We start from the raw sequence: 15,830 nt of genomic DNA on the forward strand, positions 1-15,830 counted from the left end.
ACCAGAGCACCGTGGAGTAGGAACCATAGGCATAAATGCAGTGAGCCTGGCCTACGTGAGCCTGGCCTGGGTTCAGGCAGGAGGGGATAGGGATGGGAGACTGGGCACCATGGGGTTAAAGCACTCCTCACCTCAGCATCCAGCTCTGCACCTGCCAGCGCTGGCTCTCACCACCTTCTCCCAGAGGCAAGCTGTATTTTTCTTGTGGGTTACCTCATTGCTTTGTCCCTGGGTGTTCCCAGAGCCACCCCAGTGTCCCTTTCCCATAGTTATGCTAGGGCTGGGCAGTGTCCAGCAGCTCCTGCCTTGGCAGCCTTCTGTGATCTGTGTCCCGCCGGAGCAGCCCCGTCCGCAGCGCACCCGTAGGTGCGGAGTGGGCGGCAAAGCTCTGTTATCCGGAGCTTTGGGGAAGCCTTTGCTTCCTCGGGTCCCCCACGTGCTGGAATGGGGACAAGATTTTAAAATAAGATCCTTTTGTTTCCCAGGGCGGTAACAATGGAAAGGTCCCATCGGTCCCACAGTCGCCCTGCGTTTGTGATGGAAAATTCCCCGCCGGGGCAGGGCGAGCCCTCCCCGGTGTCCTGCCACTACTGCCATTAGATGGCAGCATGGACGGGCTGGTCCTGTCCACCGCCGCCTGCACCGTGCCACGTTTGGACTGCAATGGGTGGAGGATGCCAAAATCCCTTGACTTCTGGGGTGCCGGAAGATGCCTGTCCCCTCAGCCCCGGGTCAGACCCTCTGCTCCTCTCGCACTCAGCTTTTCCAGGCACCCTCTGACCGTGCACTTCACCCAGCAGCTCAGTGGTGCCGTGTGATTCATTCCCCTGTCCACCCCTCACCACCTCACCGCTCACCTCTCAGGGGCACTGGCCCCGATGCTGTCCCCAGCGTGGGTGCACTGCGGGGCTGCGCCGTCTCTGATCGCAGCCCCCGTCACTGGGGAAGGGACTGATCCCTCCTCAGCTCTTCGCTCCTTAGTGCTGGGCAGTGCCACCCCTCTGTGACATTCCAGCTCTCCCTCATCATGGCAAGTTTTGGAAGTCTCTCCTCAAACCTGTAGGGGCTTGGACACCTAGCCGAGCGTTCCCGAGAGGTGAAGGGACACGGCCGCTTTCTGCTCTGCTGAGATCAAGGAGGGAGGTGATCCAATATGAGTGTGCTAAAGAGTGATGGAACTGGCACTCTTTGGGTTTAAAACACACTAATTAGGATGGGGGGAGTCGGGTGAAATAAATTCTGTGACTTAGAGTCCCTCTTAGGGTTCCAGGAGAGGGACAGAGTGATTCCTTCCGCGAGTTTGGCAACGTGAGCAGTTGAGTGCACCAGAAGTTTTGCTGCCTTTTCGAAGCCATGAGCACATGGCTTTCATTGAGGCTCTTTCTTCACTGCCTACAAGTGAGCGTAATTGATAATCCTCTGGGGCGCAGCGCGGGGCCGGGCTATTTATCCGTTCAGCGCTGGTTGGGTGCACAGGCAGCTGGCCAGGGCTGTGCCACCGCGCTCCCAAAGCTCTGCCATCGCCTCCGTCTGTGAGGCATTCGCAGCCAGTTCGCTCCGAGCCAGAGCCGCGGTCGCTGGCAGTGGCAGCGTTGTGGGGGCAGCGCCGCTGGCACCAGTGGGGCGGCACCGCTCGTCTGCCAACGCCACGGGCGTGTGGGGGGGTTTGGCGTGTACATGCCAGAGAGCCGTGTGGGTGCCACACGGAGCGGTGCTGGGGGACAATGTGGCTTTTCCACGCTGCTGGCACTGTGCATGCATGGATGGCATGAGTGGGGGGCCGTACTGCACCCCCAGTGAATGAGGGTGCAAGTGTGAGCACACCCAAGTGCGTGTGTCTTTGTGTGCCCCAGGGAGCGCAGGAGGAGGGAGGTTCAAGGCGCGTGTGCCGGACCGTGTGCTTGGGTGTGTGCGTACAGGTGCGAGGTGTGGAATTGACGGGGTGCACAGGCATGAAGGGGTGTGTGCAGGCAAGTGTGAGATGTGTTCCAGCACATGAGGTGCGTGTGTAGTGTTGTTGAGAGCGCATTTGTGCGCATTCCCTCTGCTCCGAGAGGCCGGGGTGCGCACCCAGGCACAGACAAGAAACAGGCGATGTGCGGGCATTCTCACACAGGTGCAGGGAGATGCACGGGGTGCACACAGGTGTGAAAACACACGCAAGTGTGGGGGGTGCTCACGTGCCCATGGGTCAGGGATGATGCAGACCCACGCCCACGCGTGGGGAACACACTTGCCCCCAGCTGCAGGGGACGCAGACCCACACACACAGGTGGAGACACCCAGGTGCGAAGGTATGTGCGCACCCCCTCTGGTGCAGGGATTCCCCGTCAGTGCTCGGAGCCGCAGGTGCGCTCCCCCCAGCCCCCTCTGCCTCCTCGCCCGCCCCTCCCCGTCCCGCCCCGCCCGCCCGGCGCCCCGAGGCTCGGCGGAGGGCGGCGGGCGGCCCGGGCGGGCGGAGGAAAAGGAAGCGGCCCCGGTGCTCCCCGCCGCCGCCGCCGCGCGTCGCCGCAGCTGGGGCGCGGCGGGAGCAGAGCTCGGGCGCGGGGCGCTCGCACCGCTCCGCATCGCACGGACCTGCCGGCAGCCCCGGAGATGAGGAGAGTTTGCACGCTGCCACTCTGGCTCTGGCTCGGCATTGTCTCGGAGGCAGGTGAGCTGCCGGGGCTGCGGGCTGCCCTGCCCGCTCTGCCGCCCGCTCCGCACCTGCGGGCGCGCTGGGGACGGGGCTGCTCAGGCGGGACGGGACGGGACTCGGTGTCCCCCAGACCCCGGAGGGACACGCACTGCCCGCCGCGGCGTCTCTCACCCAGGACGGGGATGTGCCGTGCCCCGGCGCTGCCCGTCCCGGGCTCCCCCATCCCGGGCGGGGACCGGCGCTCCAGGTCCCGGCCACCCCAATCCCCGACGGGGACCGCCGCAGTCCGTCCTGGGGTGCCTCGTCTCCGACCGGCGCTGCCCGACCCATCCCCAACCGGGACGCGCGCGGCGGTGCCCGCCCGGGTGTCCCCGACGGCGGTGCCAGCGTGCCCGCAGCGACAGGACGGGACGGAGGGGAGGACCCCGCTGCGGTCCCCGCAGCGTCCGGGGCCGCGGGAGCCCACGCCGTTCTCGTGCCGCGGATGTCTCGCTGCGAGCGGGAAGAAACCCCACGGGACCCTCTCGGGAGGGATGTCCCTGCGCGGGGACGCGCCCGGCCGGAGCGCAGGCTGGAGGCCAGTCCGGGCTCTGTTTATTTATTTTTCACGCACAGAGTCATTAATTTGTGTGTGCCGGGGAGGAAGGCGCGAGGAGGCGGGGGTCCATGCGAGGCTGTCCAGCCTGCCTCTCCCAGCTCTGGTCCGCCTCGGAAGTCACCCGAGGCAGATCCCAGTGAAATGCTTTCCCTTCCCACAGTACTTCTGCGGCAAAAGGCTGTCGGGCAGAGCATGCAGAACCATGGCAGAGATGGGGCTGCAATGCCCTTCTACGAAGCAGAGCCCGTGAGAGAGGGCAGAGCTGGGTGGGCACTGCCAGGGCAGTGGGGACAAGACACCCCCAGAGAAGCTTCTTCTTGCACAAGTAAAGCATTTATAGCCCAGATCAGACTGAAAGTTAGTCATGGTGGAAGCTTGCAATGTGGGGAGATGAATTTGGGAGCATAAATAGAATTTTCTGTAGCATTGGCTCAGGGATTCGCTCTCACCAGTGGCATTTGCTGCTACCGTTGAAGTGAGCTCATGGGAGAGCTGCAGGTGTGGCATGAACAGCATCACCAGCAGTGTCACTGTCAACCTGCTCTGCCCAAAAAGCTGCGGATGGCTCTGGTGTCGTGGGGCCAAAGTACACGACGGGTGGCCAGAGCTCAGGGGATGCTCAAGAAGGCTGGGCAGAAAGGAACCTGCTGCTGGCAGCATCACAGCAGGAGCTGCAACTGTTCAAAGCTCTCATGTTAGCAATTTGTAAAGCACGGTGTAGCTGCTCCCGGGTTCTTTCATCTCGTGGAGGTGCAGGAGCAGTGCCTGGGAGGCTCTGGCCAGCACAGCTGTGTGGCCTCCTCGGCGCAGGACTGAGCAGAGCTTTGAAGCTCTCGGTGCTGCCTGATTAGTGCAGCGATGAAGGGTGATGTGGAGCTCAACTGGGGGATGGTACCAGGGGCATTTGCTTCCTCTCCTTCCATTCTATCAATGAGGACACTTTGTCAGCTCGTAAAGGACCCACAAATTTCTCATTAACCACAATCCCAATGGGGTGCAAATATTTGCTCCCCTTGGAAACAGGGATGTGTGTGTGAGACTGTTCTACCTGTGAAGGATGAAATAATCATCTCAGGATCATGAAAGGTCTGTTCTGGCACCAGGCTGCCTGTTTAAATGGGCCAGTATTGGAGGATGCTGTATGTAAGAGCACAAAACTCTTACACATTCCAGCTCTGTGGTGCTCCAGGCTGGAGTGGAGCTGGGGGAGCTGCCCTGTGCAGGCAGAGAGATGGGGGGAGCAGGCAGAGGTTCAGCCCCAGCATGGCAGATTTTCTTGGCCTCTCAGGGTAACCCTTTGTGAACGGTGATGAGACCACGTGCTCCCTGAGCCACCGTCCTCTGGGCACAGAGCAGTGCTGAGCACCCCACAGCCAAATAATCCCGTTGGGGACTCTGGTTTGCCGCTTCCAAGGGCGTATGCCCATTGTGTGAGGTAAGGGCCCGTGCTTGCGTAGGACCTGAGCCGACTGAGTTGGCTGCCGCTGCCTGCTCCCCTTTCGGATCACTCAGAATTCCCGGCCGGGCGCTCGGACAGCCCCGCGCTGACCGTGCCAGCAGCAACAGTTGCCTATGCAGCTGGGATTTGAAGCAGTTGCTTTATTGCAAGTAATAAACATGGGCCGGTTCAGCAACACCCTTTCATTCAACAGCCCTGACTGCACAGCAAACCCCACCAGGCTCAACCCCACAGCGGTGATCCAGGGCCTCCAAGGGGAGTGGATGTTTGGAGGCACGCAGCCCGTGGTCCCTGGGGGCTGCCAGGGAGAGGACAGCCACAGCTCCTGTGCCCTGCTGTCTGCTTAAGGATGATTTCGGATGAGTGGGCTGCAACTACCGCCCTGGGATTTGGCTTGGGCACGCGAGCCCACGGCTCACTGCCTGCACAAACATCCACCAGGGCGTCGCTGAGCTCAAGTTGACGTCTGGTCAGAGGGACACTCCCCCAGCAGCACAATGTCCCCAGCCGGTGCAGGCAGAGTGGACGGGGCTTCCTCCAGTGTGTCCCATTCCGCTCTGCTGCCTCTCTCCCACGGGCTTGCTCCACGCAGGATCGCTGTCCCCAGGGTTTCTCTTGGCCCCGCGTTGTTGCGGTGTTTTCCGGGGCAGGCGTGGGAAGGGCAGGTGCTCCCGGCCAGCCAGGAGGGAACAGGCTGTTCCCGGCATCCCGAGGCAGTTCCTGGAGAAAGAAGGGGAGAGCGGGATCCCACGGGAACGGCAGCAGGAGGGGACCGTGGCCAGGGAGCAGTTTCTCCAGCGGCACAGGGGTCATCCGCCACACTCAGGATGTTGCCTTGCAGAGCAGGAGGGGGCTTTAGGTGGGTCCCCAGGTCTGTCCAGCTCTCAGCAGCTTCGGTGAGCAAGGTGAGCTCTGGGAATCTCACCCACCTCCTTCTCAGCCACTCCAGCCGGCACAGCAGAGGCGACTTTGCATTCAGCCTGCGGGACTGAAACAGCCCCAAAACAATGGTGCAAGGCAGGGGACTCCTCACTCCCAGTTGCGGGGGCTGTGTATTTAAACCAGTGGTGGGGGGGAAGCTGCAATAAGCTGGGGGCAATGGGGAGGTCCTGTAGGTGCAGGGAGAAGCAGAAAGCCCTGTGATGGCCGGACCCCGCAGGCTCCACTGCCCGTGGAAGGTGGGGAGCCAGCAGTGCTGGTGGTTTCCGTGTGAGGAATGACTAAAGCCGCAGAGCTCTTCCGCTGGGAAAGACGGGCCGGGGCGTTGTGACTGAGGGCTGCAAAATCACGGCTCGCCCGAAGAAGGCAGTTCCTGGTGGATTCCCGTGTTGGGAGCATGGCGGGAGGCTGGTGGCTTGTTGCACGCTGCCGAGCAGCAGTGGAGCTCACCTTCACGGGGCGCTGTGGGTGTGAGATGTTTGCCGGGGTCCACGGGCAGTTGTGTATGGAAAAACACATGCGTTTGCAAGGAGAAAATCCACGGGTGATTAGTTCAATCTGAAAGCCCCCTTTCCCACCCTAGACTGTGAGGCAGAGGTGCCCAGTGCCACGTTTCGCCTTGACTTGCCCCAGCTACCCCTACAGCTCCTGTAAATCTCCTGCTGGGTGAGGGGCAGCAGCCAGGTACACGTCCCACTCCTGCTGGGTGCTGTGGGGGGATTGTGACCTCCTGGTGTGTGCCAGGGTCTGTCAGAGAGACCAGAGCTGAGCCTTGCCCTGGGCCAGAGCTGGAATTATCTTTTGTCCTTCATTAGGAAAAGAAATACTGCTGCAGCTGCACTGGCATCTAGTGACTGGTTAAATGAATTCCAGGGGTTTTATTGCCCCTGGCTATCCCAGACCTTTGTTTCTTGTTTCACGTTGTTAAAAGAGGGGGTTAGCCAGGTCCCAGGGGGGCTTTTTCTCTTTGGTCAGAACAGTTCTGATGTTGTCGGCGCAGCATTATTGCCCATCTGCGGTGCCTCATTGTTAAGGCAGAATGGTGGAAGCGGAGGTGGCCTGTGGTCAAGTCGGCGAGGAGCCCTCGAGCCCAGTGTGGCTGCTCTTTTTGTGGAGCAAATCGCTCCATCTCTAGGTGCAAGTTCAGCAGAAGGAGGGTGAAAACCTGGCCCTGCAGCAGCCGGTGCTGAAACTCCCACTAAGTTTTATAAGCTGAGGATATTAAGTGGGGAGTCTTGGAGTCTCTCCTGGAGTCATTTCCCTGCTGAGGTAGCAGAAACAGGTTTCAGCCAGTGACTTGTATTTCACCTTACAACTTCTCCCACGAGTGAATTGTTTTTCTTGCTGTGTTTCTACCCCCTCCTTCCAGGGTGAGGATCCCTCATGCAGCCTTTGCGGCCAAACCTGGAGGTGCTGTGGGACGGACGTCATGTGCTAATGAGGGAGGATCGGTTTAATGGGTCAGGAAAAGACTCTAACTGGGCAAACAGGGATGATGGGGGAAGGAAAGCATAAGTGCTGTGGTCTCCCATTTTCTGAGCACATAATAACCGGACAGCTGCTGCTCCCCTGCTCGGGTTCTATGCAGTGAAAGGCAGCAGGACCCCAGGGCTGTTCACAGGAAGGACGATGAGAAAGGGATGGGTAGATTGCAGGCTGTCCTGGTGCCTGTTACTGATGGGCAGAGCCCTGGAGTGAGCAGAGAGAAAAAGGAGATGAAATTTTACCTGTCTGCAGCAGCAAGCCCAGGGCTGGTTACAACTCCTGGCAGAGCCTGGAAAACCCCAGTTCTTTTTCAGAGGAATTTGTGAAAGCATAAGCTCAACTCTACTCCTGGTGTAGGTGCATGCAAAGAGGGAAGTGATGGAGCAGCTCACTGATGTTTTTGGGACCCGTCGTCTCCATGTGAGGTGTAGCTGCCCACCCACATGCAGGTCTGGAGGTGGCTCCACTCTGGGCTGTGGCTCCACTTGGCTGGGCAAATGCCAGCCACTGCACCAAGTCTGCCCGCCTTAGTCTGCAGTGACAGTGACACAGCGCCCAGGCACCGTCCCAACACGGCCACACCACCCTGCATGGCGAGACCACCTGCCCAGCAGGCTCAGGGGCCAGGGCATCCCCCAGGGAAGGGTTAAGCTAAGAGGAGCAGTGCCGATGCCAGGCTGGGTGTCCAGGTTCTCCCTTGGTGGAGGTCAGTGGTGGTTCATGGGAAAGGAAAAATTGGCAGCTGGGCCGGATGTCCCTGCATTTCCCCTCTTCCTGCAGCCGCCTGAACGATGTTCCTTATTTAGCTTTCCTGACGGACAGGAGGAATCTGATGGCGGAAACTGTCACTGCCTGATAACAGTTCAGGGACCCCTTTATGATGGGCGGCACGGCAGGGAACAGGGCAGCGCTGCCCTGGCTGGGAGGGGACAGCCAGGGCTGCCCTTTGCTCCAGGTTCCCGGGGATGGCTGCGGGTAGAGCACTCACAGCTTTTCCCTTTACACTGCTCCGTGTACAAAGCCCCTCAGTGCTACTTAAAAAACTCTCAAGACCAAGAAGTGATGGTGTGTGTCTATACATCTGTAATATTGGCTTTTTTTCCTTCTTTTTGGTGAGGCATCTGAGCTGGTGGAAAGGGCTGTGGATGGGCAGAGAGGAGGCATGGAGCAAAGCCACACTGCCAAGGTCTGAGACCAGGTGAGGCTTTGTACTCACTGGCAATGAGGATGTGAAGGGCAGCCAGGGCTGGGATGCTCCAGCAGGAGCTGGGAGTGATGACCAGTGCCACGAGTTGAGCACACACATCAGTACTGGGAGCAGCTCCCATACAAGACTGTGCTGCCCAAGCTGATAAACACAACAAAGGAGATGTTCCTCCGTGTTTTATTGTACTCAGTTTCTCTCCATGGAACATGGCATCTTCTTAGTGCCTGAGCTATTCTCTCATATGTGCCCATGGTGACCAGCCTCAAAACCACAAAAAGTCCTGAAACACAGCTTGTATGTCAATGTACCCATTGATTTTTGTCTTGCATCTGTGGGGGCCACCAGGCTGCTGCCATACCAGTAACAGCATCGTTTCCATGGCAATTAATGTACTTTAAAAGGGCAGAATGTACAGCGAGATTGTATTTATACAAGAGCAAGCCCGAGGCAAAGCAGCCCTTGTCACTGGACAGGGCACTGTACCCTCAGTCTGTGGAATGCCCAGGTTGGCATTGCTGTGTTCTGGATTGGGATGCAGGACATAGTGAGCTAGCTCAGCCAGGCTGGGTGGCACAGGGCTCCCACAGACCTGTATAAAGGCTGTGGCACAGCCTTATACCTTGAGACCACCATTCCTCTGCTGCTCAGAGTTCCGTGTTCCCTGGGGTACTTCAAAGTGCGCCTCTGTTTCAGTCTTAGCTGAGGAATGTTAAAAATCTCACTGCAAGATGTAAAACCTCAGCAGGAACTCACAGGGGTTGTGTCAATTGTCTCTGAGCCATCCAGTGTCTGACCAGGTCACCCACATGAACATCCATAAGTTGCAGGACTGAGGTTTAGGCCATCAAACCATGGTGGTACCTCAGGACCAGATGCTTCTGACTTCAGCTGAGTTCAAATCCCTTTTGTATTTGCTTTCTGTCATCAAGCAGCATAGGCAGGGAGGCTGGTGCAAAGGGAATTGCTCTATCTGTGTTGTCTCTATGTGTCCATGTGTGTTCCTGTACTGCTCTGCCTGTGTCACAGGTGTGTGCAAGGCTGGTGGACATGGGAAGCAAGCAGGAGCTCCTGCTCCAAACCCCAGTGCACGTTTCACATGGCCATGCTGAGGATGAGGTACCCATGGGGAATGATAGGGATTTGCATCCTCCTGGCTATTTTGAGAGAGAAAAAGCAGCAAAATTCACATTGCAAGTTATTGGTGTAAAGCTATACGTGTTTCTTATGGTGTCACTTTCTAGCATGTGTCACTGCAGTGAGATGAGTTAACTTCCTGCTGTACTTTCCTGGGCAGGAGTCATCTCACCCATTCCCTCACAGAGAAGTTTGGTGTAGAGCCCAAGACATTTGCTCTGTGCTCAGCAGGGGGGGAGAAAGGCTTTTTTGGAGGTGCTCCAACCTGTCCCCAAGGAGGTGTTGAAGGAACTGGGGAGGTAATGGCTGAGCCAGCTCCCAGCCCGCACGGCGTCTGCATGCATCCATGTTCTGAAGGCTGGCTCTGTGCCTCTGCCAGGTTGTATTTAACCCCACAATTTCCCCCTCTTCCTTACTGGCCTCCCCAGCTCCCTCCACCTCAGCAGCTTGCAGCTGCATGAGGGGACTGGCATGATCTGGCTGAGGGTAAAATTAAAGAGCAACATCAACCAAAACAACTGACAGCCCCAGCCTCAGGAGACGAGGCCAGGAGGAGGCTGGGAGGTAGTGGGATCATGTGGAGTGAGCAGTAGACAAAGGAAGGAAGTTTTTATTACTGGGCCAAATCCTGAACTCCTTCAGTTGTATTTAGGCCAATGTCTCAGTGACTTCAGTGGAGCTTGGTCTGAGTAAAGAGAGAAGGAAGAGCTTCAGAATCTGGCCCCTGAGTAATTGTGTCACGTGGGAAGTTTATAAAGAATTTGCAAGCTCACGGTGGCTTTGCTGAGCAGCTGGTGGGAGCCAGTGCCCCTGGCAGCCAGGCCTCCCCCTGGGTCACTGTCCCCTTCCTCTCTGGGTCCTTCCCCATCCTGCAGTGGGTTCTCCATTCCTGCTGCTGGCAGGGTGAATTGGGGCTTGGCAGACCTTGCAGGGCACAGCAAGGTGCCCTGAGCTGGGCAGTGGCTCCTCAGGTTTATGAAGGTCTGTCTGCACCTTCACGAGACCCAGGAGACCCATGAAGGGTTTTGGGGTCCTCCATCATCCTTCTGAGTTACAGAGGCACTTGGGCTCTCCATGTAGCAGGGAAATCTGTAAAAGGTTTACTGGTTTTATTTATTCCTCAAAAAAAGCACAGGGCTGTGTAGCAGAGACTGGAAATTCCTCCACTAATTTCCAAAATTGATTGGGGGCAGCACGTGCAGACAAATTTGTGTGCCGAGAGTGAGGTTCAGCTCCAGGCTTAGCTCTCCATCTGTGACTTGTTTTCTCCATTTCTGAAGTACTGGTGTCCACTGAGATGGATGTCACCTAAAAAAATAAATACTGACATAAGTGCGGGTCAAGGCAGTAGTTTCCATGAATGACAGTAAATCCCGACATTTACAGAGGCAGGAAGGTTGGGTATGAATGGTGGTTTATACTCAGATTTGGAAACTGCCTGCTCAGAGAGATGGCAGCGAGCGAAATCGCACCCAGCAGAGGTGATGGCATCCAGTGCCCACAGAAATCCATCACTCACACCCTGCATCATCCCAGCCAGAGCAGAGTCCCCAGAGGGGCGTAACTGGGTCTGAGTGGCCATCAGTCCCTTCCCCACGCTGCAGCCCCTGGCCCTCGGGAAGCAAAGGGCAGAGGTTTAACAGCGTGTCTCAGAGCGTGGCAGCCAGCTGCAGAGTGGGATGCTCCCAGGGGAGATGCACACATCCACACCAAGGAGATCGCTCACCACTGGGCAGGCAGTGCATGGTCCTTGTGCTGGGATAAAGCACGGGGGAGGAAACCGCCTTGCCTCCAAAAGGAGTTACCTGGCAATGCCTTGTAAAGCAATTTAGTTAACAGAGTGTGCATCTGGGCCTGATGCCTCCTCACAGGGTTTGCTGGCTGTTGCCAAACTGTCAGACTTGGCAGATCCTGGGCTGTAAGTGCTGGCTCTGGCAGTACTGCTGATGCTGAGATGGGATCAGGGCATATCCTGGTCTTTCATCTCCACTCTGTGCCGTGACATCCCAGTGTGCAAGCGAAGGGGAGTTGCAGCATACCCCGTAGAGCCCTATTCTGGACAGGCAGGCTCGGACCCAGGATGTGTCCCCTTGGGTGACAGTGTTGAAGTGGGATTTTCCCCACCATGTTTGCTTACTCCTGTGCTACAAGGACTAACAGAGGCACCACTGTTAGTGCTGCACTGGGTGTAGCATGGTGTCCATCCATCTGAGGATGGAGTTTGATGTTCCTCAAAGCCCCTGTTTTGTAGGGTCGCAGGAACCTTTCCAATGACATGGGTCACACCAGGACTGTGTTCAGCCCAAGATGCAATCCCTGCTGCCAAGGTGCCTGCCTCACCCTGTGTTGCCCCTCCACGACATTCAGCATGTCACAATATTTATGGCTGTTCCTCACCCTTGGCTGCTTAGACAAATAAAGCTTGATGCAGCCTAAGGCAGTTAATCCCTGGCTCTCCAGCCTCCCAGCAATAACAAGGTCTGGGTGGCATTTGAAAGAATGCACTGGGAGAGAGGGGGAGTGCTGGGATCTATTTTTTATATGGAGGGGGAAATCCAAGCCTGCCTTCATTGAAGATAAGCAACGTGGCTGGGCTGAGCTCTGGCTCAGAGGTTTTAGTGGTGATAGAAGGCAGGAGACTCCTCACAGTGTTGGCCCCATGGTAACCTTTGCCAAAAGAAAAACACTTCTTAATACAATAGTGATTTAAAAAAAAAAAAAGAAAAGAAAAATAAACAGGACCCCACATGAACTTAGGAAACCTGTTCTGGCATAAAGAGAGATGTGTATGATGAAATGAACCTGAATGGCACTTGGAAGGACTCTGGCCTCCAGACCCACATTTCTGGGAGTGGGAAAGGGCCAGTGTCTGTCCCTGACCCCTTGGTCCAGTATGGTGCCAAAACACCCCCACTCCAAAACGGCTCCTCCTGCATTTGTGAACCAAGCAAACGTGTCTTCCCTTCATCCACACCTTGAATTCCCATGGGGCTGGAGAGGCCATCCCCAACCTTGCCCCAGGGCTCTGAGCATCAAGTACCTACCTGTGGTGACCAAACAGGGAGAGCTGAGGAAGTGGCGTGTTGTTTCTTCAGCACGGTTTCCCTGTTGGTGCTTGTGCTCCTTGGCTGGAAGTCATTAGCATGTGTAAACGCTTCCTTCCCGTTGCGTCCGCTTGCGTGCTCTTCCCACTGCGCTGCGTGGCAAGGGAAGCACCTTGGAGCAGGAAAACAACAGTCAGCCTCTGCGCATTAACAGAGAGTAACTGCATGTTTATGGAACTTGGTCACTCTGTTGTAAGCTATTTTTAAAAAGCAGAAGAAGGAGGTTTAGCTTATTGGCCTTCAAATAGCACCAGAGTCCGATACTGCCATTTAGGCTGGGCGTTTCATTGTAGGAATTGTGCTATGTTATACAAAGTGTGACATTTCCAACTCAGCCTTTCTTGGAAGGGAATTAAATTAGTTTCATAGCTGCACGAGGGGTGTTATGTGGAGGCGGAGAGAGAAATTTGTGCAGATGTTAAACAGCCAGCTAAACCCAAGTGACGCGAATGCCCCAATACACTTTGGCTCTCAGAGATGATGATTATTATCTCCTGCTGCAGCGGGTCCTGGCTTGTGGTCACAGCTCTGTGCCAAGAGAAACTGAGAGCCTGTGCATCTGTAACTTGCCATCAATGCCCTGGACAGCCCCACAGGGCCAGATTTCCTTCCGATGCCCTGAATCTCTGCATCTTCAAGTCTCTTTGCCCAGCAGGGAGCAGATGGGATCACTGACCCAGGGCTGAGGTGCAGCCCAACAAAGCCCCATGTGGGGGGAAAGCTTTGCTGTGCTCTTTAGAGCCCGTCCCTCCTGGGGTTTCTGCAGAGAACAGAGTAAGATTTCATTAACCACATCAGGGAAGGCTCTGAGTTTGTTTTCAGAAATGGCAAAAAGCCAAGCTGAGCTGTGCAGTGGAGGGATGAAATTTCTTATCTCCTACGTGCTGTAGGTGCATTTACCCCAGGGATCCCACCTCCCGTCCTGCTTGCGCAGAGGGCTCTTAGATCTGCAGCGAGCGCTCAGAACTCCTCCGTCAGCCCTCACTGCTTGTGTCTGACCTCGTACCTGAGCCTTCCTTCCTCTGCCGCTACCTCTGATGACTAATTCTCCTTTGAAGAGTGTGTGCCTGTGATCTTCCTGGCTCCCCTTGTGCCCACCCCGCCCGGGGTCGTGCCGACACTCGTGTGTGCACGTGCAGGTGTGCACGGAGAGGCTGCGCAGGGAGGAGGGCTCATGCTCCCCAGGCAGAAGCTCTATGACCCTGACCACTCTTCCCTTTGCTTTATTATTATTATTTTTAGATTATACTCAGTGCTTGAAGCCCCCTCTTTGATAATCAGGAAGTTTAAATTCCTCCTGCATTTCGCTTGTGCTTCCTACTTTCTGCACCCATCCACATCTAATGTAGCTTTTTCATGTTGCACTGACTCTGGGCTAAATTAATTTGTTACCTGTTACCTTTAATTAGAAGGAATAAGGATTCCTCCTTTCTTGCACCAGTATACGTTTTTCCAAGCCAAAGCAGCCCAGTTTTTGTTGCCCTACCCTCTGTGGCTCAGGCAGGGATGGAGGTACATGGAAGCTGCATGACAGACTTCCAGGGAGCCTGGAGCAGATGGGGAGTTGAATGCAGGTTTTCCAAGGCCAAGATAATCATCTAATTGCAAAACTATTTTTTCCCCACTTACCCTGTTTATCAATCAGCTTCTCTTGCACTCCACAGCTGGAGATCAACTTGAGGGTGGGTTGAGCTGCAGAGAACAGGCACTGCCAGCTCCAGGGCAGCTGTTTGGTTTGAGAGCTCTGAGCTGATTTCAGTTCACAGCTAAGTAGCAAACATCTGGATGCAGACTCCAGGCACATGAAGATGGAGGAGCAGGTCTTTTCCACTTGGTACACTGCCCCCCAGCCCAGCTGCAGGGCTTGCAGGCCCCTGAAAAAGCCCAGCACAGTCAGTCTGGCACAGCAGGCTGGGCAGGAGGCAGGCGGGGCACCCCAGGCTTTGCTCACATGGGGGAAACCTGCCCTGAGTGGCGTACAGGGTTTTTTTCAGTGTCCTGCTCAATCTGTCCATAAGCCAACAGTCTTGGGAAGAGTTAAACTTCGAAGGCCAGCAATTAAGCCCACACACATCAAGGAAAAAGCAAACCTGCGACTTGTTTTTTTCTTTCCAAATGTTGCTGCCCTTTTCTCTCCGTGCTCAGTGCCGACCCTTGGGCTCTGTCTGACTTCCCGGTCAGCTGCCTCTGCCTCCTCATCTCCCAGTGAGAGTTGGATGCTGAGGCCTCCCATAGCTTGAACTCCATCTTCCCCCAATAGCACACCTGCAGTTTGCTTCGGCAGGAATTCACCTGAGCTTCTGGAAATGGCTCATGATGGAGCTGTAGTTGATGGTACTGAATCTGAGGGTCTGTCTCTGCTGTTTCTCAAGGCTTTTCCCTTCCTCTGTGTTCATACAGCAAAGTCCGGGTGCTGTGGGTGGAAGCCTCTGCCCAGGTGCTGGAACTGGTCTTGGCTTTGCATGGGCAGTTGGAGCTCTGGGAAAGGGGACGATGCCCTGGCATGGACAGAGGGATCCTGGATGTACCCACTCTGTTATGGCAGTGGGTGTTTTAGAGACTCCGGGACCTGGATGTCTCACCTGGATCACTGTGTGTAAGAGCTGTCTTCCGGGAGCTTATCTCTCTTTGGGAATCTCTCTGTGGGTATCCCACAGTGGAAAAATCCACAATTTAGCTGAGTTGCATGAAGGGATACTTGCTCATCTGCCTCGTAACTCCATCAGGTACAGCGTAAGAAGCAGTGGATTGTAATTTCATTCCATCATTTCCCTTTAATCACTAATGGGCTGCCATTTCTCCTCAGTGGCCAAAGATGTGTCCGCAGGGTTCCATGGGTTTGTACCCACTGCTGCCAGAGGTACCTCAGCCCAGCAAAGCCCCTGGGGTTACACCTGGATTGTCACAGGGTGGAATTAACCTCTGAATCCTGCAATGGTCAGGCAGCTCCTGAGCAATCCCAAATAGGTGAACTGGAGGGAGAAGCAGTATCAAGACACTTGCCCAGAGATCCCAGGGCCCACGGGGGGATGCCCCTGGTCCATCCTGGCCATCCATTTGTGCTGGTAATGCCTTATGCCAAGTAGTGGACTTGGACCAACATTCATTTCACAAAAGCTGTGGACCATCCTTTGCATCCCTTCAAGTTAGAGATGTAATGAACGGTGTTAATTGCTGTTATCAGCCCCCTAAAGCCATCTGATCCCTCTGCTCCTTCTACGCCATGTTAATCACATCCTGCTGGGGCAGAGAATGTGAGCAGGGCA

The 15,830-nt window shown here is 55.9% G+C and overlaps 1 protein-coding gene across 3 annotated transcripts in view; it reads left to right on the forward strand.

The window, feature by feature from the left end:
- The first annotated feature begins 2,502 nt into the window (after positions 1-2,502).
- The window catches only part of FLT4 (fms related receptor tyrosine kinase 4), a 57,731-nt gene continuing 44,403 nt past the window's right edge, over positions 2,503-15,830 (forward strand). For 2 of the 3 annotated variants that reach the window (XM_039559721.1, XM_039559722.1), the window contains exon 1: positions 2,503-2,653. In XM_039559721.1, coding sequence (XP_039415655.1) covers positions 2,596-2,653 — 58 coding nt within the window. In that variant the 5' untranslated portion in view covers positions 2,503-2,595. Of the gene's footprint in view, positions 2,654-5,490; positions 5,601-15,830 lie in introns of those variants that run through there. The other variant, XM_010399770.3, reaches the window with a different exon arrangement.

The sequence above is a fragment of the Corvus cornix genome, chromosome 13 (genome assembly GCF_000738735.6).
Source record: "Corvus cornix cornix isolate S_Up_H32 chromosome 13, ASM73873v5, whole genome shotgun sequence".
NCBI lineage: Eukaryota > Metazoa > Chordata > Aves > Passeriformes > Corvidae > Corvus > Corvus cornix.